Source organism: Neoarius graeffei, chromosome 13 (genome assembly GCF_027579695.1).
Source record: "Neoarius graeffei isolate fNeoGra1 chromosome 13, fNeoGra1.pri, whole genome shotgun sequence".
NCBI lineage: Eukaryota > Metazoa > Chordata > Actinopteri > Siluriformes > Ariidae > Neoarius > Neoarius graeffei.
The window spans coordinates 64,235,589-64,262,324 of NC_083581.1; the positions used below are offsets into that span (position 1 = coordinate 64,235,589).

A 26,736-nucleotide genomic window follows, 5' to 3' on the forward strand; every position below is an offset into this window, starting at 1 on the left:
ATGCACCCCAGGCAGACCTACCTTCCTGCCAAAAAGAATAAAAATCAGTGAAGAATTGAGAGAGAAGAAGCGATTTTTGTGAAATGTGGACAACGTCGGACAGATGACGGACAACACGTGATGGTATAAGCTCATCACCCGTTAGCCAGATGAGCTAATAACCATACCGCTCCATGAGCTGGGGGGAGGGCAGTTAGCTGCTAACTGATATACAGTTGAAGTCAGAAGTTTACACACACTCATCATGGACATTAAGGTCATGGCAATATTGGGCTTTCAATCATTTTGTTGAACTATTCTTTTACTAGGATAGAATGATTGTACAACATACATCTTTACTAGAAAAGAAAGCATTTGGTGCTAAAGTTTTAATTTATTTTGGGTTTTCTGGCATCAACAACGGGTCAAAAGTATACATGCAGGCTTAAAAATATACACACAGCACACCTAATATTTGGTTAAATGTTCCTCATTAAGTTTCACTTTGTCGAGACACTTTTGGTCACCATCAACAAATTTCTGGCAGAATTCTGGCTGGATATTTGACCAGCTCTTTTTAGCAGAATTCAATTAAATTTGTGTTTCTCCTGGCACGGACCTGACTTTTAAAGACAGTCCACAAATTTTCAATAAGGCTAAGATCAGGCTATTCCAAAAGTTTACTGTTAGCATGCTTTATCCATTCCAAAACCAGCTTTGATGTGTGTTTGGGGTCATTGTCCTGTTGGAACAAAGCTGATGGTTTAAGGTTGTGCTGAGGAATTCTGAGGTAGTCCTCCTTTTTCATTATTCCATTCTCTTTGTGCAATGCACCAGATTCACTGGCATCAAAGCAGGCCCAGCTCATGATGCTACCACCACCATGCTTATCAGTTGGTACAGTGTTCTTGGGGTTGAATGCCTCACTTTTACTCCTCTAAACATACCTCTGGTCATTGTGTCCAAACTTTCCTCCAGAAGGCTTTTTCTTTGTCCATGTGGCCAGCTGCAAATTTTAATCAAGCTTTTAATCAAGGTGTTGATTTTGGAGCAGGGGCTTCTTTCTTGGACAGCAGCCTCTCAGCCAATGGTGATGTAAAACTAGCTTGCCTGTAGACAGTGACACTGGTGTTCCAGCAAGTTTCCAGTTCATAGCAGGCCTGTGCCTTGGTGGTTCCTGACCATCAGAAGCAATTTCAACTCAGCTGAAGGCGACAGTTTGGGTCTTCTTCCAGACCGTAGCAAAGTGGCTACACCTCCCAATAACTTTACGTACAATTCTTTGCGCTGCTCAAACCCCTAATAATAAATCATATACATTTGTGCTGAAACCTACACTACAAACATTTAGGCCCTGTCCACACGGCAACGGATTCAGATGAATCTGATAAAATTGTTTATCGTTTCGGCCTGGCGTCCACACGGCACCGGCGTTTTGGGTGCCCCACAACGATATTTTTTGAGAACGGGTTCCAGAGTGGAAAAATCTGGCAACGGCGCCGTTGCGAAGTCGTCTGGATGAGTAGAACGGATGTTTACGATGACGTCACAACCACATGACTAGAACAAGCAGCACTCTCGCTGTTTTGTATGAACCACTGCATTGCATTCACTTTTGTATACAGCTTTTCTTTTAAATAAACAAGTAACTGAACCATTTCTTGAATTTCTTTTTTTTTATTGGATAAGACTGCTTTTCAAAATGTTCACACACAATATAAAAAGTTATATAAATTATATAAAAATGCTTTTCAAAATGTTCACACACAATAAGAAAATTAAGTTATATAAAACTATGCACACTAATAAAACTAATTTGTACACACAGAAGGCACGATTTCCTCGCGTAGTCGCAGCCATCTTCTTCTTCTTGTGTGTTTGTTCCTGACAGTGTTTCACACCGGGTAGAAGAAGGGGTTTATGCGCATGCGTCTACTTCTTCTATTGTTCTGGTGTCTCCGATGGGACCGTCTTACAGCGCCCCTAGAGGTGTGGCATGTGTATTGCATCGTTTTCAGCAAGCGTTGCGTTGCCATATGTACCTGATATTTTACTGATCCGTTGCCCATGTGGACGCGATATTTTTTTTAATAAAATCTCGTTGCCGTTGTCGTGTGGATGTAGCCTATAATGACTCCACCATCAAAAAAGTGATGCAGAATAGAAAATAACTCACTCATTCATTAATTAATTCATTGGTCACACTTGCACTGTTGTTGATTCAAATATTTGTCAGAGAGTGAACCGTTTTGCTTCAGTGTACACTGTTTTCTGGTTGAATGACATGTTTGTTTGAAAAAGTGTGTAACAATCAGTGCACTATCATTTCCTTTCAAATGTCCTGGGTACTGCCCAGCTAGTACCCGTACTCCAAAGAAGTTTAACTTGTCATATAGTGATGCATGCAAGTGTGAAGAACATGGATCCACTGATCACCTCAACTGCAAAACAGCATCATATCCATATAGATACACACACACACACACACACACACACACAGAGTTCTTGAGGGCAATGCAACATCAATGTAAAGCATTCAAACTCTGAGGAAACATTTTTGTAACCGAAAAAGTCTCATCTCATCTCATTATCTCTAGCCGCTTTGTCCTGTTCTACAGGGTCACAGGCAAGCTGGAGCCTATCCCAGCTGACTACGGGCGAAAGGCGGGGTACACCCTGGACAAGTCGCCAGGTCATCACAGGGCTGACACATAGACACAGACAACCATTCACACTCACATTCACACCTACGGTCAATTTAGAGTCACCAGTTAACCTAACCTGCATGTCTTTGGACTGTGGGGGAAACCGGAGCACCCGGAGGAAACCCATGCGGACACGGGGAGAACATGCAAACTCCGCACAGAAAGGCCCTCGCCAGCCACGGGGCTCGAACCCGGACCTTCTTGCTGTGAGGCGACAACGCTAACCACTACACCACCGTGCCGCCTAACCGAAAAAGTGAAAAATAATAATGTTCAAACTTCAAATATAAACTTTTTGAACTTGGATGATTATGAGTTGATATTGTACACATCAGTAAAGTGAAACATTTTAGTTTTTTTTAAGACTGTCCCATGGAAGCACACATATCAAAAATTAATAAATATTTGGATGATATGGTAATTAAATTTGGTTAAACTTTAGCAATTATGGGCTAATCATATTTATGCAGCTACAACAATAAAGATTAAAACGTTTTTTTTTTTTCCCTCCAGAGAGACAGCTCAGCCAACGAGGGTAAACAAGCTGTTGCCCGGGTAACTTTATCCCGGCCTTGTGCACATCCTTGTCACTCAACATGTTTGTCTCCCTCCTTCCTGTCTGTTTTCTTCTGCACCGGGTCACATTGTTAAGCAACCATTATTTGACAGACCTGCAATTAAATTACACATCACTCTAATATTATCCTTTTAAAATAGATGTTTTCCCACATCGATAATGGTTGAGAATTAATTGGTATCATGGGTAGACAACTGGCAATCCTATACATACTCACACCTAATGTTACCTGTTCGCTTCACCTGTTTTTGATCCTCCCATTTTCTCTCCTTGTCCTCTCCATCCTCATACCTGAGTGAAATTAACTTAGTATTAGATGTACAGTACTAACCTTAACTCAGTCTCAAAACAAAAAGCAACATAAGTTATCAATGTGTGGTTCATTAATTTAACATAAATCCCTGAGCATTGTGTCTTGTAATATTTGGAAAAATGGATGCATATCACAGGCTATAGATGACTTGCAACTACGTGATCAAAATGTGCTACGTCATGAGCGTCCGCCATGATGGTGGATATACAAAGCAACTAGGATAACAGCTCTCGAAAGCATGTCTGTAAACATTGCTGGATTTTCTCAGTATTGCCATGATTTAACGGTCGAGCGAAGATTCGATACAAAGAGAAGATAGATATGTGTGGTTTTGATCCATATTATTTTTAAAAGTCAGACTTTTCTGAAGATTCTACCGACGCTTCTACTGACCATCAAGTATGAATACAGGTCAATTCGTCCAAAGCCTTTTTCAGACCCACTATCAATTATTTTATATTTCAGGTATTTGTTTGTTTGAAAAAAGGAAGAAGAAGAAACCTTTATTTGTCACATGCACACTTCAAGCACAGTGAAATTCATCCTCTGCATTTAACCCATCTAAAGCAGTGAACACATGCACGCAGAACAGTGGGCAGCCACACTAGAGCACCCAGGGAGCAGTCAAGGGTCAGGTACCTTGCTCAAGGGCACTTCAGCCCAAGGCTGCCCCACATCAACCTAACTGCATGTCTTTGGACTGTGGGGGAAACCAGAGCACCCAGAGGAAACCCACACAGAACATGCAAATTCCACAAAGAAAGGCCCTTGCTGGCCGCTGGGTTCAAACCCGGAACCTTCTTGCTGTGAGGCAACCGTGCTAACCACTACACCACCATGCTAACCACTACACCACCATGCCGCCCAAGGAATTCTCAGTGGAATTTGACTGAAGCAAAACACATTTTTGTAAAGCAAATGAGTGCCATAGTACATGCGCTTCAGCACTAAAGAGTGTATTAGGGGGGTAACCATGTAGGCCCGTGCCACTTGCTGACCCTGGGATGAGTTCATTCTCGTCATTGCAGGCTGCTCACTTGCATGTCTATGTTTCTGCCTGGATCATATTAAGTCTTCAGGCGCAGAGCCGCGCTCTCGTGGGGGCTTCATTCGCGAGTCCCAGGCCGAGGTGCGGTCCTACTGACCTGGGACCATGCTTTTTCAAAGGGGGAGGCTTAGAGGGAGGTGCCTGTAAAATTTGGCTTCGCTGAGCTCTGTTGGCGGAGTTATTAATTTTTAAAGGTGCCCTTCCACCAAAAACGTTTAATACTGGCTCTTTTTGAAATACCATAGTTCACTCCGAGTTGCATGTGCATGCTGGATGTGAAAATGTAATTCTACTCCCATTCCCTGTATTAGCTTATGAAAGAAAATAGTCGGAAAAACGAGTGGCTCTGAAAAAGCCATACAATCTTACGTCACTTCGTAAATTAGTATTCATGGCCTCGCCCACCTTGGCTTGTGACCGCCCACGGGAAGGAAGTTCGGATTTAAGCGCGAGGAGAGATAGCAGAGCCAGTGTTGCCAGGTTGGGTGGTTTTAAGTGCATTTTGGCGGATTTGAACATATTTTGGGCTGGAAAACGTCAGCAGTATCTGGCAACACTGAGCAGAGCCTATCTTGTCAGTAGCTAACGAAGAGGACCTAACAGCAAGTTGAAAACAAGGTCTGAACAAGTTCGTGCCTGTGTTATTTGTGGCAGTAAGACATCAATGTTGCATTTCTTGCCCAAGATAGAAGAGGTGAAGAAGAAATGGTTGGAATTTATCTTTGGAACACCACCAGCGAAGTATAATGCAGCGTTAGTACTGTGTTCTGATCATTTCAACCACAGTGACTTTTCAAACTTCAGTGCCTTCAGTAGTGGTTTTGCTTCGAGGTTGTTTTTAATCCCTGGATCTGTACCGTCAAGACGATCGACCACCAGCTCACAAGCTGGAAGTAAAACATGAACTTTTTGTTCCAAAATAGCATGTTCATATTTTCCATGTTAGCATGCATGACATGGGCACAAGCTAGGCAGGGATGAGAGTTTTCCGCTTTTTCTGAGTAAAAAACGACATTTTTATATTATGCCAAATCCGTTGAAAATTTTTTTTATTAATTTCGGGGGGTTGGGGCATGTTCCTTCATGCTGTTCAAACTTTATTAACTCCAACAATGTTTACACGTTATTTGTAAGTCGCCATCTTTAGTCTCGTTTAAATCTCGTTGACTGTGATGTAAAATTCGTGTTATCTACATTGTTATTGGTCAAAACATCGACGTCGAGACCATCATAGCCAATCAAAACAGTTTTTACAAAGACACCCACATTTTTTAAGTCACTCATTCATTTTATTCGTTTGTTTGTTCAGTAAAAACCCAAACATTTGTTGAATTTTTCTTATTTCCTCGTGTCGCACCTCAATGACGTCAGTGCGTGGTATTTTTCCCTTCGCGGTTTGTTCCTTCTCTCTTGCCATAGTAAGACACCCACATCTGCTTGTTCTGACTCACTGGAGGTAGTGTCACAGTGCTGTTAGCCAATCAGAGGTAACACGTTTACATGTCATGAATATTAATGAGTAAGAGCTGAAATCCTGTCGTTCTCCCGCCTCCCACTCCTCCACCAAACTAGAACAGCCTGAAACAGGAGAACCACAGCATTTTTTTTCACCAAAACCGGCTCACAGGGCATTCATTCATACTAGAGACCACCGCACAATTAATGAAAAAACGATGCAAGGAGACCTTTAAAGCCAGCTGGATCATATTAAATCTTTAGGCGCAGAGCAGCACTCTTGCGGGGCTTTTGTTCGCAAACACCGGAATACCTGAAATATATAAAATAATTGATAGTGCGTATGAAAAAGGCTTTGGACAAAACGTCTTAACTATTGGACGAAATGGCATTGGACGAAGTATCCTGATCCCCTCGTCTCCTCTCCGTACTAAGTCTCAGCGTTTCCTCGCTCTCTTTCCAAATCACGGACGGAATTCTAAAAAATCAGAACGTGCCACGGTCAGGAGTACTGTTGTGACCACAACCATATACAGCACAAAGATATGGCATAGCTAAAAGAACGCTTAAAGCAGTGGAAAAACAAAGAGTTGCGCACGCATGACTGTTTTATATGGAATGTCTCTTGACCCCGCATTTGTATATCCACCAACATGGCCGACATCCGGGTTTCTATTTTGCTTTGACGTCACTTGCAAGTCAAGGATACTGAATGCCAGACTACCACTGCCGATGTGAGAACCATTTAGACTCAACAATATTTCCTGATTTTAAAAATCCACATGCACACAACACAAACTTTCATTTAAAAGTATTTGTAGGGGAAGAGCAACCCATACAGGGAATAACAAATGTTACAATTAACAGTTCTTCTATGAAATGGAGTCGTACATGAGCTGATAGTCAACGAGGAGCGTAGTGCTGAGTCGGCTATAAGCCATGTACAATGGCAGTGAGTGGAATAACGCTTTTATTCTATCCACATTCACTGGATTTTGAGAAACAGAGCATTTTTATTTTTTGCAAATTCGATAAATAAAAACTTTATACAAAACGTCCAACAAAATCATTTCCACTTAGAATGTGAACAAACCGGCAAAAAGACAATAACAATTTGTGAAAAAATGCTATAATAATAATTCTCGAGGGGGGGAAAAAAGATGTTCTCACCATCAAATACTTTTATTCCATATTTTGTTGCTTTTTTTGGTATTTTTGGGGGGTTTTATTTTCAAGTAGTTTCTATTTCGTTCTCAGTTGGTTCAGCAACATGCTCTGCCATTTTGTTTTTCTCGACTCACAGTATATGAGCTGATAGCCTAGTAGTAGAGTAGCCAATCAGAGCGTGCAATTGTTCATATCCAGTGAATGTGGATAGAATAATAATTGTTGTATCAGGAACATATCAAGAAGGGGAATTATTGCCAATATATGAGAGATGTTGTACATGTTGCAACAAATTTCACTGCCCGTTTTGTTCAAAAGAATATTAACCAACAGCAGCCAGTGACCTTAAAGTCTCATTATGCAAGAATTGGTATTTTTTGCTTTTGGGCTCCCCCTGCAGTTGTGGAGTGTAATGGACAGCTGTGCACATGCATTTGTTTACAAACTGAAGCCAGTGAAACCGCAACACAGGTAGATGCCAAAGAACTATGTCGACTGACAAGGTAGAGTACTATTACAGGAGTTTACAGAAATATGACTACCTAGTTTTATTGATTGTGATATCGGAGATGAACACTAACATCTCATCTCATTATCTCTAGCCGCTTTATCCTGTTCTACAGGGTCGCAGGCAAGCTGGAGCCTATCCCAGCTGACTACGGGCCAAAGGCAGGGTTCACCCTGGACAAGTCGCCAGGTCATCACAGGGCTGACACATAGACACAGACAACCATTTACACTCACATTCACACCTACGGTCAATTTAGAGTCACCAGTTAACCTAACCTGCATGTCTTTGGACTGTGGGGGAAACCGGAGCACCCGGAGGAAACCCACGCAGACACGGGGAGAACATGCAAACTCCGCACAGAAAGGCCCTCGCCGGCCACGGGGCTCGAACCCGGACCTTCTTGCTGTGAGGCGACAGTGCTAACCACTACACCACCGTGTCACCCAACACTAACATGAATAAGAACATTTTAGTGGTAATGAAATACCATGTTTTCATTTTGAGGATATATACGTTGTTCGCGAAGTGTTTGAATGTGGAGTATGTGTGTAATCAACATGAGATAAGCACATATTGCACATAATATACTGTACATTTGACAGTGTAATTTATTTCATTACATTACAGGCATTTAGTAGACACTCTTATCCAGAGCTATGTACAAGTGCAAAAGTTGGGTACAAGAAGTGCTGAACTCCTAGACAAGAAAGTTCTCGCGCCAACTGAGCAAGTGACAGAATAACATTAGTGTAATATTCTGTTGAGGGCGGCATGGTAGTGTAGTGGTTAGCACTGTCGCCTCACAGCAAGAAGGTTCTGGGTTCGAGCTCAGTGTCTAATGGGGGCCTTTCTGTGTGGAGTTTGCATGTTCTCCCCGTGTCTGCATGGGTTTCCTCCAGGTGTTCCGGTTTCCCCCACAGTCCAAAGACATGCGATTAGGCTAACTGGTGACTCTAAATTGACCGTAGGTGTGAATGTGAATATGAATGGTTGTTAGTCTCTATGTGTTAGCCTTGTGATGATCTGGTGACTTGTCCAGGGTGTACCCCACCTCTTGCCCATAGTTAGCTGGGATAGGCTCCAGCTTGCCCGCGACCCTGTACAGGATAAGCGGTTATGGATAATGGATGGATAATATTTTGTTGAAGTAACAACAATTAGCAAACAGCCAAGGAAAACAATTAAACCATAGAAATGAGATGACAAAGTACAACTAAATAGAGAAAAAGAAACCCCAATGGCTAACACCAAGTCATCATGACCAGGCTAGACAGGACACAGCCTGGATTGGTCAAGACTGCTACGTGATTACACAGTGGGCAGGGAAGCATGGGAGAGATGTAGCCTGAAGAGGTGGGTCTTCAATCTGCGCTTATTACAAGAGAACAAATAAAGTTTGCAAAGTTACAAGTTTTCAAGGCTTATTGGCGTGAGATTGACAAAGAGTGACCAAATGTTTTGGCGGGAGATTAATTTATTTATTTGCATGCTAGCCTGAGACAGGACTGAGGTTAGATGACTTTTGCCATCCAGAAAAACGACAAATCTCCATGAGACAGGGATAACACAGATAAGGTTACGGTCTACATTGCAATCTTTCATAAATAACATTGACAGGGATGTACACTCTGCTACTGGATAGTCATTGTTTTCTCATTAGCCATGGGACAGATCACTACTTATGTTTTGAAGTAAACATGCATGCTCAGACATTTTTTGCCATGCTGCAAGTTAACATTTGCACACAACTCAGAATATTACGACCCTAAGCTAACATAACCTGAATCATACTAGCATTGACATATCTAATGAAGAAGAAGAAGCTTTTATTTTCGTCACATGCACACTCAAGCACAGTAAAATTCCTCCTTCGCATTTAACCCATCTGAAGCAGTGAACACACATGTGCACACACAAGTGAGCAATGAGCACACACACATACATACCCAGAGCAGTGGGTAGCTATGCTACAGCGCCTGGGGAGCAGCTGGGTGTTAAGTGCTTTGCTCAAAGGCACTTCAGTCATGATACAGAGGGAGGAGAAAGTGCTATTCATTCACTCAACTTCCCTCTCATTTTTCCTGCTGGTCCCAGGAATCAAACCAGCAATCCTTTGGGCCCAAGGCTACAATTGTTATCTAACAAATTGAACATCAACTTTAGATGTAGCTAGCGGAAAAACCTCTATCGAAATGGACCAACTTAGCTTAAGATCAAAACCTAGCGAGTCAACAACTTTGCTAACACAGCCAAACATCAAGCAAGTGTAACAACACAACACATAGCAAGGCAGCTAACATAATATTACTTACTAGTCCAACAGAAAGAAGCCCAGCTTGGCATCTGACTAAGTCTTTTATCTCTCTTAGCTCTCAGCAACAAATAAAATCTAGTCCACGATTTACTCTTGTCTGTTCTCTTATTCAGTCACCCTCTGTTTTTCTGTTCCTGGCTTCCTTCAACATCATCTTCTTTGGTCTCTTCACCTCGACTGCCATGATGTCCATACTAAGAATGCTGATTTAGCTTACTTTTCTGGGTAGTGTCGTTGGCCAATTTTGGAAGCTAGTCAAAGTGCTGTAACATGTTACGCAGTTGTCCCAAGAGGTCTCAGGGACGCCCCCCAGAGTTATATAGTGCTATAACTGGCGAATTGGGCGCAGATTCAGAATGTAAGACAAGCCATTCTCCCTATTACAAGTCAATCTCATCTCATTATCTCTAGCCGCTTTATCCTGTTCTACAGGGTCGCAGGCAAGCTGGAGCCTATCCCAGCTGACTACGGGTGAAAGGCGGGGTACACCCTGGACAAGTCGCCAGGTTATCACAGGGCTGACACATAGACACAGACAAACATTCACACTCACATTCACACCTACGGTCAATTTAGAGTCACCAGTTAACCTAACCTGCATGTCTTTGGACTGTGGGGGAAACCGGAGCACCCGGAGGAAACCCACGCGGACACGGGGAGAATATGCAAACTCCGCACAGAAAGGCCTTCGCTGGCCACGGGGCTCGAACCCAGACTTTCTTGCTGTGAGGCGACAGCGCTAACCACTACACCACCCATTACAAGTCAATGTACCATCAAAATGATTTTGAAGCTCATATCTAAGGGTAAAATTCCTACCTAGTGTTGCTTTAAACTTCCACTCGCATGATGCACAAATTCAACAATTCAGAGTGCAAGCTAAGCATTATGTGAAGTAGCATGTGAAGCTAGATACAATCAAATGAAGATGCTAATTAATCTTAGCAAAGTTTTTACAATGACCCTTACTAATTAGTTTTATTAGTATTAGTTATTAGCTTATTAGTTAGTGCTTACTAACCCCGGTGTGTGAGCGTGTGAAGGCAGACTCAGGAAACAAGTGAAATTTTTAGCTAAGCTCTGTGCTTGCATTTAATTCAGTCCATGCTTTTCAGGAAGACCAAACAACTCAAAAACGGGTCCATCTCGGAATCACAGCTTTCGCTCTGTCAGGTTCAATTTCACGCTCTGTGGTGTGTGCCTCACAAGCACCACCATCTCTCTCTCTCTCTCTCTCTCTCTCGGAGTTTGTTCAGTGAGTATATTGAGTGAGTATTTTTGTATTTCATCCTCGTTGTTTGATACGTGCTTTCTTCTTTTTATGTCACAGCATTACTATTAAATGCGAAAATAGTTCATGTATAAAGGCCTAATTAAAGTTATTCTGTTGTGTACATACCTCAAAATATTTTTTGTTCATGTACAAACAAGAAAGAAGCCCCTGTTCCCAAATTGACACCGTCAAGCTCAACTAGAGTTTGCAGTTTTATGGTCAGATGAGAAAAAAAATTTAGTTGTTTTGCTATAATGACCAGAGGTATGTTTGGAGGCATAAAGGTGAGGCATTCAACCCCACAAACACTGTACCAACTAGTAAGCAACTGTTAAGTATGGTTAAACAAAGTGGCTGGAATAATGAAGAAGGAGGACTACCTCAGCGGTCTTCAGCTTAACCTCAAACCATCAGCCAGACAGTTGAAACTTGGACACAACTGGGTGTTCGAACAGGACAGTGACTCCAAACACACATAAAAGCTGGTTATAGAATGGATAAACCATGCTAACATTCAGCTTAAAACAAGTCCTGACCTCAACCCTGTTGAAAATATGTGGACTGTGCTTAAAAATCAGGCCCATGCCAGAAAACACACAAATTTAATTGAGTTCTACCAATTCTGCCAAGAAGAGTGGTCAAATATCCAACCAGAATTCTCCCAGAAGCTTGTTGATGGCTACCAAAAGTGTCTGGTCAAGGTGAATGGCTAGTCTTATTATTCTTCAATTTATTGATTATGGATTTGGATTGCTATCTTTCAGGTTATTAGTCTGAAATGACTGAATTTAATTACATGTTCAGTAAATTCACTAAATAAGAACACCAAATAAAGTGTTAAAACTGCTAATGTTGTTAAATAATTAACTACAGTATATTGTCACTCATTAACCTTGGATTAATGGCTAATGTGTGGCCCCCTGGACTGAAGTATTATAACACCAAAATAATCAGGAAACTGAAGTATTAAAAGTGATCTGGTAATCTTTTCAGTTCCTTAAAGAGTTTCGTTTTTCAGCTTTCTAACATCAGAATGAATCTCAGACATCTTGGTGCACTCAAACCCAGTCCCACCCTTTAGTGCATTTTCATTTTTACCTGTGCCAGGCAGTTGCCAGGCAACCTGTGTTCCTGCAGCAGTAAACATGTGGTCCCCAGGCCAAAGATACTTACTCACTGGACTATTATGCATTCACATGTGTATAAAGAAAAGGAAAAAAATGAAAAGAAAAAGATTTAAGCATGCATTGACAGCAGGTGATGTTATACAGAAGAGTGACAAATTGAAGGAAAACTCAATATTAAGTTTCAGTCACTACAAGCAGTGTTGGGAGTAATGCGTTACAAAAGTAACGAATTACTGTAATGCATTGCTTTTTGCAGTAACGCGGTAATGAAAGGCATTACAGAAAAAAATTTGGTAATATTTTACTCGGTACAAATGTCAGTAACGCGCGTTACAATGCATTTTTAACCTGGAATGAAGTGGTGGGCTTTTTTTTCCTTCATACAAATTCGCCAAAATCACGCGAGATCAGCAGAGGTGAAACGTCCGCGCAAAATGTTTCACTTCCTTTTCCTTTAGGCTAGTCAGACAGGAGAGAGAGAGAGATGAGTGAACCTGCAGCTGATCTAATGTCGGATAGCACATTCTCCAGATGGGCATACGCCCATTACTTTAAGTTTGTGAAAAATAAGGATGCGAAGAACATCGTAGTCAAATGCACTTTGTGTGCTAAACCTGAAGAACTGTCCACTTTCCGAAATAGCACCAGTAATTTAACTAAGCATTTACAGAGGTGCCATAGTAACATGAAGTTAGCAAGGAAGCAAACGGAGGATGAGAGTGGCGATAAAATCACAAAGCAGCCAAAATTAACGTTCTCCCGCTCTGAGATGCTCCTTCAGCCTCAAGAAGTGAGGAGACTTGTGGTGGAGTATGTTGTTGAAGATACAGTATGCTGTCAGTTTCTGGTCGGAAGTCAGACTAAAGTGATTGAGCTGCCTTTCCTTCGAGGGCTAATAGGCCTAAGCACTTCAATATCATTAAAAGCACTTTGATTTTGTTATTTCTAATTCTGTTTTTTGAAATGTGACTGGGTAGCCTCATATAGCTAATAGTCATTGTCTAGCCGTGATTTAAAAGGCTTGTGGGGTTTTTTTCAGGCCAGTTTTATTGTAGGCTACGATTTGCCATAATATGTTCATTTTTGTTAAATTTCTGAAATGGAGTCATATCCCTAAGGGCTAATCTTTTTTTTTTTATGAAGCATAAACTATGCTTAATGCTGTAAACTTGAAAACAATAAAGGCATAGAAATGCTAATTTTGTATCCTGTCATATCTTTAGACATTACAACACAATACAGTTCAATTAATGTTAATATGAATAGGCCTAAAGTTACAGTATTTCTATCACAATTTGCCAGACTTTGACCTTTTGTCTGTTCTTGCGATGATTGTTCCTTGTATTATGCCATGAGTCATCACTGTGGCTATTATATTCTACTGTTTTTAACCATAAGCCTAGCTCAGTCAGATACTACATCACCTTCCACTGGATGTGTGATGAGCTCATTGAGCGTCTTGAGCTACATTTAGATTGCCAAATCCATACTTCCAGTTATTTTGGTGAGAGTAACTTAAAAGTAATGCAATAGTAGTGTAATGCCTTACATTTTAAATACAGTAATATTGTAATGTAACTAATTACTTTAAAATGACCGTAACAAGTAATAAATAATGCAAAACAGTTTTGAAGTAACTTGCCCAACACTGACTACAAGCCACCAGAACATGTTCAGTGCATTGATTCTACAAGCCTCTGGAACTGTACTGGAGGAATGAACATTCCTCCCCCCCCAAAAAAAAGATATTCCATCAACTGGTGTTCAGTTAGGTTGAGAACTGGAGGTCCTCATACAGTACCACCAGTGTATGAGGGTATGCACCACTAGTATACTACGGGGGTGTCATTGTGGAAGAGACTACTCCTACCAGGATAGAGGGTTTTTTTAATCATAGGATAATCAGGTCAGATGAACTTTATATAGATGTGCAGTGACTTTTCTCTAAGGAGATAAGTGGAGCCAAACCATATTAGCAAAATGTCCTCACAGCATAACACAGCCACATTTACATTGTCACCGGTCTGTATATCCTAACCTATTTTCAGTGGAAAATTACTACAGACTAAAGCCTTAAAGGGGCAATGTGTAAGACTTGTAAGAATTTAAAATGTTTAAAAAAAATTAACCAATATTATCAACAGAAACAGAATGAGAAGAAATAACAGTTTCGACATTGTCAAAGACATCTATTATATTGGATTGCAAAGATATCTATTGAAGTTGGCATGCTAACCAGCTAGCCCCGAGACAAGATGGTCTATCTGTCTCATAATACCACTTTGTACTTCAAGAGGCGATAGTGAGTCACTGTGGCGTCCAGTCTGCCCTCAGTCCAAAATAAGAGGAGACGAAATCGTGTATGCACAGGATGTCACCATATACAGAACTCGCTGCAGTTACACAAGTGGCAGAAAGACTGTCTTACTTTTCTTAGCATTTAGCTCAACTGCCATGAAAATATACAAAAAAACCCAGATCTAAAATAGGAAAGAGTTTTGTCGTGCAATTGACTGTACAAATACCGTTGATTTCTTCTTGAATCTATCTTTTTGTAGACAGCTAGTAGCTAAAGAAAAGAGAAGCAAACGAATTGCTGCAATTTGCAGAAACAAATGGAATCCAGGCACTGAAACATGGATTTGCGGTTACCATTTTGTGTGTCAGTATGTTGGATTTTTGGAGAAAGGAAAGGGACCCTCCTGGGAAAAACCGAATCGCAATGCCAAGCAACAGTATTTGGACAAGCTAAGCATGATAAACAACAGCCAAATAACAAATACAACAAAAGACTGGATGACAGACCCTGACACACTTCCTCCACTTCCATATCCAGACATTGGAAACCATCTTGTTTTTGGACTGAGTGAATACACAGAGCAAGTTTAAAAGTTACAAATCCCGAAAAACTCATGAACAGTTTTGCAGTGTGGAAGATCTGCTAATTCACAAGCTGGCAAACTGCGAGAGTACAGTCTTGCAAAAGTAAGATGGCACGCCTGTGTTTGGCCCAATTATTAAATCCAATAGGTTTGATCAGTTGTACTATTGGCGGCATGGTGGTGTAGTGGTCTGCTTGACTGTGCGAAGTGAGCGATTTCATGTACATTATTTGCTAGGGAATCCCCTCAAATTAAATAACTTCCCAGCCACAGAATGGCCTGTTTTTATTTTTTTTAAGATATTACAAAAATAAACAGATCACAATGACCAAATTTCAGAGGGAACTAAATTTCACTGATTTTATGAAATCGAAAGGCCGTCTAGCTTTAAAGGGAATTTTAGATTACATGACAACCAGGAAGGTGGCACGGTGGTGTAGTAGTTAGCGCTGTCGCCTCACAGCAAGAAGGTCCTGGGTTTGAGCCCCGTGGCCGGCGAGGGCCTTTCTGTGTGGAGTTTGCATGTTCTCCCCGTGTCCGCGTGGGTTTCCTCCGGGTGCTCCGGTTTCCCCCACAGTCCAAAGACATGCAGGTTAGGTTAACTGGTGACTCTAAATTGACCGTAGGTGTGAATGTGAGTGTGAATGGTTGTCTATGTGTCAGCCCTGTGATGACCTGGCGACTTGTCCAGGGTGTACCCCGCCTTTCGCCCGTAGTCAGCTGGGATAGGCTCCATCTTGCCTGCGACCCTGTAGAACAGGATAAAGCGGCTACAGATAATGAGATGAGATCTGCCATGTTGTGAAACGCAGCAGTCTCGTGCACTACTGATGTGTGAGTTGCTGTAGCTGTTTTCTTGCTAAACACTAAGCTAAACAAGCAATAACAAACTATAGGCTGATGCCACACGTGAAAATTATAAGATAGCAGTGTTATCTTGACCGGCTCTCAGAGTTTCAGCAGTTTGGTCAAATTTTGCACATTCTTGCCTTGCTGTTAGTTAGTAGGGTTTGTTTGTTTATTTTAATAATAACTGATGACTGTATGCATCCAGTAGTGGATCAACTAAAAAATATGTTTAAACTATATTCAGTGAGTGATAATTCTATGAGAGTGGTGGTGGTGTGTTTCGGGGTAAGGAGGAGAAGGAACTATGCATTTCCTTGTTTCTTATGATAGACGTGGACACCCCAACTTTCTGATGATATACTGCCCCCTGTGTGTTTGGAGTGTAGAGTATGAATTAGTTAGGTGGCCAATTTTTACACATTGCCCTTTTAACATGTGTCCAGAAAGCAAAGATAATTGTAAGCTCCATTTTATTATGCAATATTATCATGCCGAGATGATCAGTGGTCATGCATGACTGATAAAATATCCATGACCTTGGATATTTTACCCAATATTTACGGGCCAATATTTTTTCATGTTCTATATAAATAAAATAAAATTGTGGCTAGTGAGGAAAGGATGCCATCTAATGGTTAAAACGTGACAAATACATTTTCTTTGAATGATATTTTACATAATTATGTTAGATTACAGGGTCGCAGGCAAGCTGGAGCCTATCCCAGCTGACTACGGGCGAAAGGCGGGGTACACCCTGGACAAGTCGCCAGGTCATCACAGGGCTGACACATAGACACAGACAACCATTCATACTCACACCTACGCTCAATTTAGAGTCACCAGTTAACCTAACCTGCATGTCTTTGGACTGTGGGGGAAACCGGAGCACCTGGAGGAAACCCACGCGGACATGGGGAGAACATGCAAACTCCACACAGAAAGGCCCTCAGCGGCCACGGGGCTCGAACCCAGACCTTCTTGCTGTGAGGCGACAGCACTAACCACTAACACCACCGTGCCGCCCCTGGTAACAAATGATAATCTGTAAAGTAGTATCATTACTGTTCTAGCAGGATGCATTATTTTCTCCTGTTGTGTGTGTGTGTTATGATTATGATTCTGTGCAGGTCTGGTTGCTGGAGATGAACTGTAATCCTGCTCTTCACACTAATTGTGAAGTGCTGAAAGAGGTGGTGCCTAAAACAGTTACTGAAACTCTGGGTGAGAATGTACATTGCAAACCAGCAATTAAAATAATGTACAATTATTTAATTATTTTTATTTGTTTAGCTTTGCCATAGCGAGATATACGGTATATGTACATACATTATGGCTGGGAAGCGACTACAGCTTGCGCCGATTAGTGATCCCATTGTACCTAATCTGTATGTCCTTATATCTCAGGTGCAGTAACATTCAGTTCTAGTGTTATGAGCTTCATAATATATCACACTTCCTGTTTTACAGACCTGGCCATGGAGAGCTTCAATAAATGTCACTGTGTCCAAAAGCTGTTGGCTCTGACCAGCCAGAAAGATTTTGTGCTACTCTATTGTGGTGACACTGTGGGCATGTCCATCGCTAAACATTTCATCCAGCTCCCCAAGTGCTTTCATTCATACCAGCCCATCTATTCTGCAGCCAAGGCAAAATTTAGCTCATGAACAAGCTGCCTCATTCACTTCAGCCTTCATTCCTCTTGTCCTCGTCACACACTACTGATGTTGAGGTCTTAGAAACAGCCCAATAGACTCAGGGTACAAACCCTGCAGAATTTAACCCAAGTCAGTTGCAATCTAACAAAGCCATTCCCACACACTTGGAGTGCACTTGGAGGCAGCAACCTGAAGTGACCTCTGATTTCAGCGAGCCAGAGCATGTGATGACAAAGAGTCCCATTATATCTCTGTTTAGGCCCATGCTGAATGATGACTCCATCGTCATGGGCAAGCTCAGGACTGACGCTGGCCAAGGAGAGCAAATGGCTGCTCAGTAAGACTGATGGAGTCAGGGCAGAGATGCACGATAACGTGTGTATAAATAGTAACACTTTACTTAAGGATACTGTTTGTGCCTGTATAATACCTTCCTGACAACTGACATAAGCCTACATAAATAAATTTGTCTTTGAAATACCATAAGTGCACTGGGATACAAAGTTATTCATCATGATTTTCAGGTGTTATGTCAGTTTGAAGAAAACAGTCTGTATGACTGCTGATGCGTGCTGGAATAAATATTTATGAAGGTTTATGTAAAGACCACGAGTTGTACTAGTGGTTAGCGTGTCCATCTCTCGACTGGGAGATCGCGAGTTCTACTTGCGTTTGGGTCATACCAAAGACCATCATAACAAGAGTGCTCTGAGAACACAATATCCCCTGCTGGCAACTATATCTATGCTATAAGTGCTTAAATACATCCTCATGAAATTGTCAAAGTACAAGTTTGGTAATCAAGGGCCATAACTCTGGTAAAATGTGACTGAATTGAACGAAATTGTAATATGTGTATTACCAACATATAACAAAGAATCCTGTCAAGTTTCGTGAAATTCCTCCAAAAATTGTGAGAGGGGTTGATTTCAGAAGGTGAGTACCCTTCGCGGGATGGACAGACAGATGGATGGACGGACATCACCACGACATAATCCCCCTTCAGGCCTTTCAGCCAGTTGGGGATAAAAATGGTACCTATGACTGTCTGGTAAAGCACTACGATACAAATGTGAGTGGGGAAGTCAAATTCTTGTGGTTACCAGAGGACTAGCCCCCCAGCTATAGACCCTTTTCACTCATGTGACCTTCGTAAACGCGACTGCCATTTTGGACATGAAGAAATAACGGTTTATGGCACAGACCCTTTCGGTTCTCGCTCATCTAGCTGCTACAATGATTGCTTAGACTGCAACAATAATACCTAACACACATTTAAGTATCCGTCGTAAAGACGTGAAACTCGTCGAGTGACGAGTGTGTTCATTGATAAGCTAACACAATCTAAAAGTAGACATACCGTCGCACTGCCCTGGCGCTGTGTACAGTTTACCTTCTATGGTTTGTGCACTCACTATTTGCCATTACTTTCTCCAACCCAGTGTTCGAACTATGCCGATATTTTTGGGGGGTCCCTTTTTTTCTCTGGGGGGGGGGGGGGGGGGGGGTGCTTGCGCTTGCACTTGTCTCAGAGCGCGGATCTCCAAACACATGAGAAGCCTATCTTACGCATATATCACGCGGACTCCACACCTCCACACGCGCATCGCGTCTGAAGTCATAACTCATCAGGGGAAATCGTGTCCGCATTGGCATGTTCAAAAAACAACCTCGAGTCAACAATGATACCACACGCAAGAAAAAAAAACAGTCAGGCTACTCAACACATCTGATCCACAGCAGCACCAAAGCATCACTGGAAATCATGTCAACAACCAATCTTCCATTTCAACACGCGTCAACAAACAAATGGCACCACAAACATGAACGAATCGGTCAGGCTACCGATTCCAAACCCACAGCAGACGAATAATTAAATGCATCTTACCTTAAAGCAGAATCGACCACAGAGGAAGTGTGTTGGCACACTTCCTTTCTACTAGTTTGTGTCCCTAACCTAGCAGCAGCAGTCGTTGTCATATCGGTTTATTTTATCTTTGATGTAAACACAACACTTCGGATATGCAAATGCTTCCCGTTACACACGATTGCTATGTCAATAAACATCATTTTGCCAATATTTTAGAGACCATCCATCTTCTCCGTCGGTCAGCATCTGTCGGGATCCGATAAAATGATAAATCTTGCCTTGTGTGTTGATGGTTACTACATCCAGGTGCACAACAATATAATGGCATGATGGAAGTCTTGCTGAAAGTAAAAACTTTCTTTGATGGCTATATTCCTTTCGATGCTTCGCCGTCGTTCCTCGTTGTTGGCTGTGGTAGACTACTGGTAGTTCATGTCCAAAATGGCGGCCGTGTTTGTCGTGACGTCGCGTGGGAAGGGTCTATATAGGCAAGAGGCTGAGGGCTACCGAAACGGAGATCTGTGCTGCACCCATATGCCTTAAAGAGCTGGTTAGTACTGGAACAGGAGATTCTGGTGTGAGAGGGACTTTGTCAGGAAGGCCTTATGTAGGCTTTACGCAGTCTTAGAAACACTACCCTTAGGAAGTTTTATAATATTAGCAAAATCAGTTAAAAGGTTGTGTATCTAAATGAAAATAGCTTTGAGATGATGAAGACATCTAGGCTGTTATTTAGGGTTGCCAGATCTGGTTTGACAAAAGGCCCATCAAAAGTGTTCACACTAGCAAGCAACAAGTTGCTCATGTTGCTTAGAGTTTCTCATATGGGAATGTAGCGTTCTTTCTTGTTATGAATACAAAATAGAAGCACCAATGAGTTCTGGTACTTCATTCCCAACTTTATTTTTCTTCATAATGTCTCTACTTGACAGAATAAGATGAAACCATGGTTATCCTGTAAGTTTTTCTTCCACGTTTACACATCAAGCAGTAAATGGGAACTAATTGCAGGTAGGAAGTAAAGTTGTGTGTGGGGAACTGAAAATATGTTAAACCACACACATCATACGATTGGTTTCACGAATCATTCTATCCAATGGATGTGTCCGTGAAACATGCGCGTACAAAGAAAAAGATTAGTGGCTTTGTCACTTGCTAGTGTGAATGTTAAAACTGTCTTAATGCAACTTTATTTCGGTGCTGTTCAAACTGTAAATGCTGTTGAAACTTAAATGTATTACAGGTCTGAAAGGTCAATAAAGGATGCTCACATTGTAATAAAGCGAATCCCATATTTCTGTAGCAAGGATGTGATGACCAAACTATTTTCCTCTTGGGTGACAACAAATGCAGCACTAACACTGCATTCTGTCGAGCACACGACAATAAACACACCTTGTTATTCCTTTGCGGTTACAGTTGTTGTGGCTACAAATGTCTCTGTCGGCTCTCCAACATGTAATCATTTTATCTGGGTATTACTTGAGCAGTGTTGTACATACAGGTATATATCCTCAGCATGTCACACTGGATTTAAATAATAGTTACATTAGTAGAGGTGGAACAGGGTGGAACAGACGCAGAAGCTAGATGGCTTCTGCTGAAACTGCCAAGGACTTGATGAGGAAGTTGGCTTGGCCACAGCTGCGTCACTGCTCAAACTGACAGGAAGAAAGCATGCACCACATGGTTCTACCATACACTTCTGCTTGCTTCTCTTCAGAATTCGCCGACATTCTTTTTGTTTGTTTTTGTTTGTGCAGAGGAAGACTTTCAAGCAAGGCCTACCCCAAACCATAGTTATCCTTACATTCCAAGTTGTTTGTGCCTTCCTTTTCCTTTAGCAGGCTGTGGGACAGGTTGTTGGGGCGTTTAGGGCACAGGGGCCGATGGCTCTCGGGGTGTAGTGCAGTGGAAAAGCCACCGTGTGTGGAGGAGAGGAGTGGAAACAAAAAGAAAGAGAAAGGATCCAGCAGACATGGGATGTTGCAGCGTGACCCCGATAACCAAAGGAATCGATGATGTGGGTCCAGACGAGCTCGAGCTTCTGGAGATTGGTGGCACAGGGTAAGAGCATGAGTTTCCATCAATGCAACAACTGCTTTTATACAGACATGTCAGATTGTGCATCTTGCTCTACTGTATTTCCTGCTATGGAAATGTTTGGTGCACTTCAAAGCCAGTGAGATTTTAAAATAGTGAAATCTGTTTAGACTTACTGCGACTTAAGTTCCCAGTCGTCCTTTTATCACGAATAACTATTTTATAATTTTACCAAAAGATATCAAATGAAGCATAAGTTCATAAAATAACTAAATTTGATTGAGCAGTGTCTCCTATTAAAGTAAAGTATCGTCTATTAAAGCACTACAACTTAAGATCGGCACACTGTAAGTGTTAAACTGAATGAACGTGTGAGTTTTCAGAGCTTTAGCTAGCTTAATGATCAAAATTAAAGTAGCTACAGTTTTGAAAAATCATCATTCAATTCTGGAACGATGACAAACCAATACACTTCCAATTTTACTACTGACAAAATAAATAGGGTTTGTGAAAGGATGTCCTTTTTGCAAGCAAAGAATTTGAACGGTACAATCAGAGATGCATCTGCCATTTTTTTATATTCCTACTTTTATTTATTTATCCATCCATCCATCCATCCATCCATCCATCCATCCATCCAAAAAGTTGTTTTCTAGGGATGTGTCTAAATTAGTTGGTATGCTGTTAGTACGTTCAGTTTTCTCTGAGCAGAACCAATATTTTAAAGTTTCCAACCCCATCATAATATTTGGTTAGAACAAAATATAAAAAATAATAATAATTATACTCCTTTTAATTAGGCTTCACACTCTTATGATGTAAAATATTCAAGGGGGAAGGTTATATTAGCTGATTAAGGTTCCTAGTCTCTTGAACCTTTAAGGGGTCCCCTACAGGGACACCTGAAGGACCCTTAAGCTTTTCTTAGAGTTTCTTAGGCCTAATATAATAAAATGATTGGAACGCTATCAGATCCAGCAGCTGTGTTTGACTGATAAGACCATGTTCACACACACAAGCTATGGAATTTTACTCTTTGTGCTCCAGTTATGAAATAATTTGCCAATAATAATAACATACCAGAAGTTGTTAATATGAAAATAGGTCCAAATGCAATCTTACATGGTATCATTAAAGCCATTGTTTATCGAGTCTGGTTTATTTAGCTCAGCTTTTTTTCACTGCATGCAGGTTTGGTTATCTTTCTAATGCATACTTTAATGTAATGAGGTTTTGTATTTACAAAACACTGATAGTAAGTTTGGGCAGCACGGTGGTGTAGTTGATCAATTTTATCAAATTTACCGTGTTCCTGTTTGCTTTTTTTTTTAAATTGACCAATTAGCTGTTAGTATTTACAGAACCCACATAAGTACTATAGATATAAAATGGTTGTCAGCTCTGTTTCTGCAAGCTGACGTGTACATAGCACCACCTTAGACTATGATTGAAAGTTTTTATCCTTCCTCAAGATTCAAAATACATTAGAAATAATGCCAAACACTTAAAATAATCCACAGTATCTCCTGCAAACGATTTCTTTTAAGAAAAGTTTTACATTTCAGACAGACATTTAAAAAAATAATAACTACAATAGAACTAGGTGGCACGGTGGTGTAGTGGTTAGCGCTGTCACCTCACAGCAAGAAGGTCCAGGTTCGAGCCCCGTGGCCGGCGAGGGCCTTTCTGTGTGGAGTTTGCATGTTCTCCCCGTGTCCGCGTGGGTTTCCTCCAGATGCTCCGGTTTCCCCCACAGTCCAAAGACATGCAGGTTAGGTTAACTGGTGACTCTAAATTGACCGTAGGTGTGAATGTGAGTGTGAATGGTTGTCTGTGTCTATGTGTCAGCCCTGTGATGACCTGGCGACTTGTCCAGGGTGTACCCCGCCTTTCGCCCGTAGTCAGCTGGGATAGGCTCCAGCTTGCGTGCGACCCTGTAGAACAGGATAAAGTGGCTAGAGATAAAGAGATGAGATGATAGTAAGTTTAATTTAGTTTGTGATATCATTCATTTACTGAAGCCAACATGCTATGCTGCACAGCATATGTTAAAAAAAAAGGTATCCTATGGGTACATGTGGCTACTGCTTATAAATAAAATTGTTTTCTGATACCATGTCCATACAGTAAATATAACATATATACATGTTATCAGTTATTCTCACCTCATCTCTTGCAAGCATCACCAAGCTGTGAGCAGCATCAGGGCTTGGAGTATTTTGGTTATCAATTTTGTTTACTGTATTTTGTTCAAAATACAGTGCTGTGAACTCTATTTTCAAAATAGTAAGAAAGCACTTGTTCATGAATTGTCTTAGAAGCATTATTTAGTACTAATGAGCACATTTTGTTTCACAAGTGTAGTGTAAAGACTCTAAAATCAAAAATTAAATTAAAAAATTAAAGCAAATAGCAGGAGTTTTCAATATATCTCACAAAAAGCTAAAAAAAAAAAAAAACTTACAAAACCTTTCGTTTGACCTTTCAGAAGGACCAAACAAAAGCTGTGATAATCAAAAGATAAAATTTTCTGAAAATAAACACCACTTACTTGATATCGAATCAGTAGCCTTGGCGAACCATGAGGTGAATTTCATTTATCTTTTTATCTGCTGATTATCTTCCGATACTCCGAAGTTATAATGAGGTTTCTCTTATTTCATTTCTGGTTCTGAGTGGTTCCGAAGTTTATCAAGAAGTAGAACGGGTGATCGAAATTGATCAGGATAAGTGCTGATTGGTTACGAAGTTTTGCTATCGTTACACTTATTCTTACAACATGATGGCATAGTGGCTTCGCCACTCGTTCTTGTGTACTTTTGATCACGCGAGATCAACTGTTCGTATCGTGAGATCATGATTCGCCGTTCTGGTGATTGTAATGCTTATGCATATGCACAGTGAGCTACCGTATTGTTACACTCATTCTTACATTCTTACAACAACACGATGACATAGTGGCTACTGCCTCGCTTCACCTCTATGAGGCAGTAGCCACAATAATACACTGAATAAATTCATGCAAAACATTTGGGAATTTGGAGGTCATATAAAATAATTTGCTTGCAAAAGATCTTTTGTTTTCGGTATGCGAAACAATTTATAAAGCCCTGGAAGCTAATAAAAATCTCTGCTTTAAAAAAAAAAAAAAGCCAGTGTACTGCATATGTGAGTTGGGAATCAGCTACACCACTAGTAGGAACCATGCTGTCTCATCTCATTATCTCTAGCCGCTTTATCCTGTTCTACAGGGTCACAGGCAAGCTGGAGCCTATCCCAGCTGACTACGGGCGAAAGGCGGGGTACACCCTGGACAAGTCACCAGGTCATCACAGGGCTGACACATAGACACAGACAACCATTCACACTCACATTCACACCTACGGTCAATTTAGAGTCACCAGTTAACCTAACCTGCATGTCTTTGGACTGTGGGGGAAACCGGAGCACCTGGAGGAAACCCACGCGGACACAGGGAGAACATGCAAACTCCACACAGAAAGGCCCTCGCCGGCCACGGGGCTCAAACCCGGACCTTCTTGCTGTGAGGCGACAGCGCTAACCACTACACCACCGTGCCGCCCGGAACCATGCTGTTTTCAAAACTAATTAGAGCCACTTCTGCAACATATGAAGCAGCACTAATATAGTGTGACTAACTGAAAGAGTAAAGCATTTGCAAGCAGTCTGGTGTTTTACCCAGGGTTGGGTGCGTCAATCCTCTCATTAGGAAACTGCAGGGATTAAGCTGGGAGGTACGGTAATCAGAGACTTACACAGCACATGTGTTCAAACTGTTAAAGTGATGGTGAACAACCAACACACCCATAGAAAAACCCCACACCTATCACAACAGGATGCCCAGGACAACACAAAAATAACTTGGCCTGTGTCCTGAACATCTTACAACCAGTTGCTCACAGAAAATGCTATAAAACTTCAGAAAAGTGACATCAGCTAACACTGCTGCTGCTTATAAGGAGAGATACTGACTCTGTAGGGGTTAGACAGTCACTGTTTACTCCTCAATGTCTTCTCACTATAATCTGATTATGTCTGCAGACTCGTCTGTTGAGGCAAAGCAGATGTAGCAGAGGAAGTAGCTCAAGATGAGACAGTAAATATGACTTTATAACATTAGTCGGCAAGTCTCTGGTCTGGTCTCAAGAAGTAGAACAATGTAGTCGCACTCCACAGTGATTCATATTTGCTATAGTGACAAATATTATATCATTTTAAACTGCAGAAGTTGGCAGGTATAGGAGGCCATTTTTGCAAATCATGAACCAGAGAAGATGAAAATTGGAGATTGATTGATTAATTTATCTTCATGAACTGCTTTATCCTGATCAGGGTTGCAGGCAGTTTGGGGATTGAGTCAGAATCAAGCAACACTGAGTCATGGATGAGTCAGTCCACCATGCACAGATTCACACCTAGAGGCAACTGAGAGTAGCTGATCTGTTTTTGGGAGATCAGGGTGTGAGGGTGGAGGAAACGCACACAGAAACAGAGAACACAGAGACCTGAGCTCACAACCAGACTGGTGTAAAATCAGAGATATCTTTATTATTACAGATCCTATGAGATCATTGACAAAATTGGCCCTTCAAAACCAACTACATGGATAAGAAGTATTAAAAACATGCAACTGTCCTGAAGAATTCTTTCATGAATGTCCTAAAATGGGGGCGGCATGGTGGTGTAGTGGTTAGCGCTGTCGCCTCACAGCAAGAAGGTCCGGGTTCAAGCCCCGTGGCCAGCGAGGGCCTTTCTGTGTGGAGTTTGCATGTTCTCCCCGTGTCCGCGTGGGTTTCCTCCGGGTGCTCCGGTTTCCCCCACAGTCCAAAGACATGCAGGTTAGGTTAACTGGTGACTCTAAATTGACCGTAGGTGTGTGAATGTGAGTGTGAATGGTTGTCTGTGTCTATGTGTCAGCCCTGTGATGACCTGGCGACTTGTCCAGGG

At 41.5% G+C, this 26,736-nt stretch overlaps 1 protein-coding gene across 2 annotated transcripts in view; it reads left to right on the plus strand.

The window, feature by feature from the left end:
• Positions 1–21,363: 21,363 nt before the first annotated feature.
• Positions 21,364–26,736, plus strand: part of LOC132897030 (uncharacterized) — a 40,880-nt gene continuing 35,507 nt past the window's right edge. The window contains exon 1 of one of the 2 annotated variants that reach the window (XR_009656223.1): positions 21,364–21,792. Coding sequence is in view for 1 of the 2 variants with exons in the window: in XM_060938320.1 (XP_060794303.1) it covers positions 21,704–21,792 (89 nt within the window). In the remaining variant the exon portion in view is untranslated. The remainder of the gene's footprint in view (positions 21,793–26,736) is intronic. The other variant, XM_060938320.1, reaches the window with a different exon arrangement.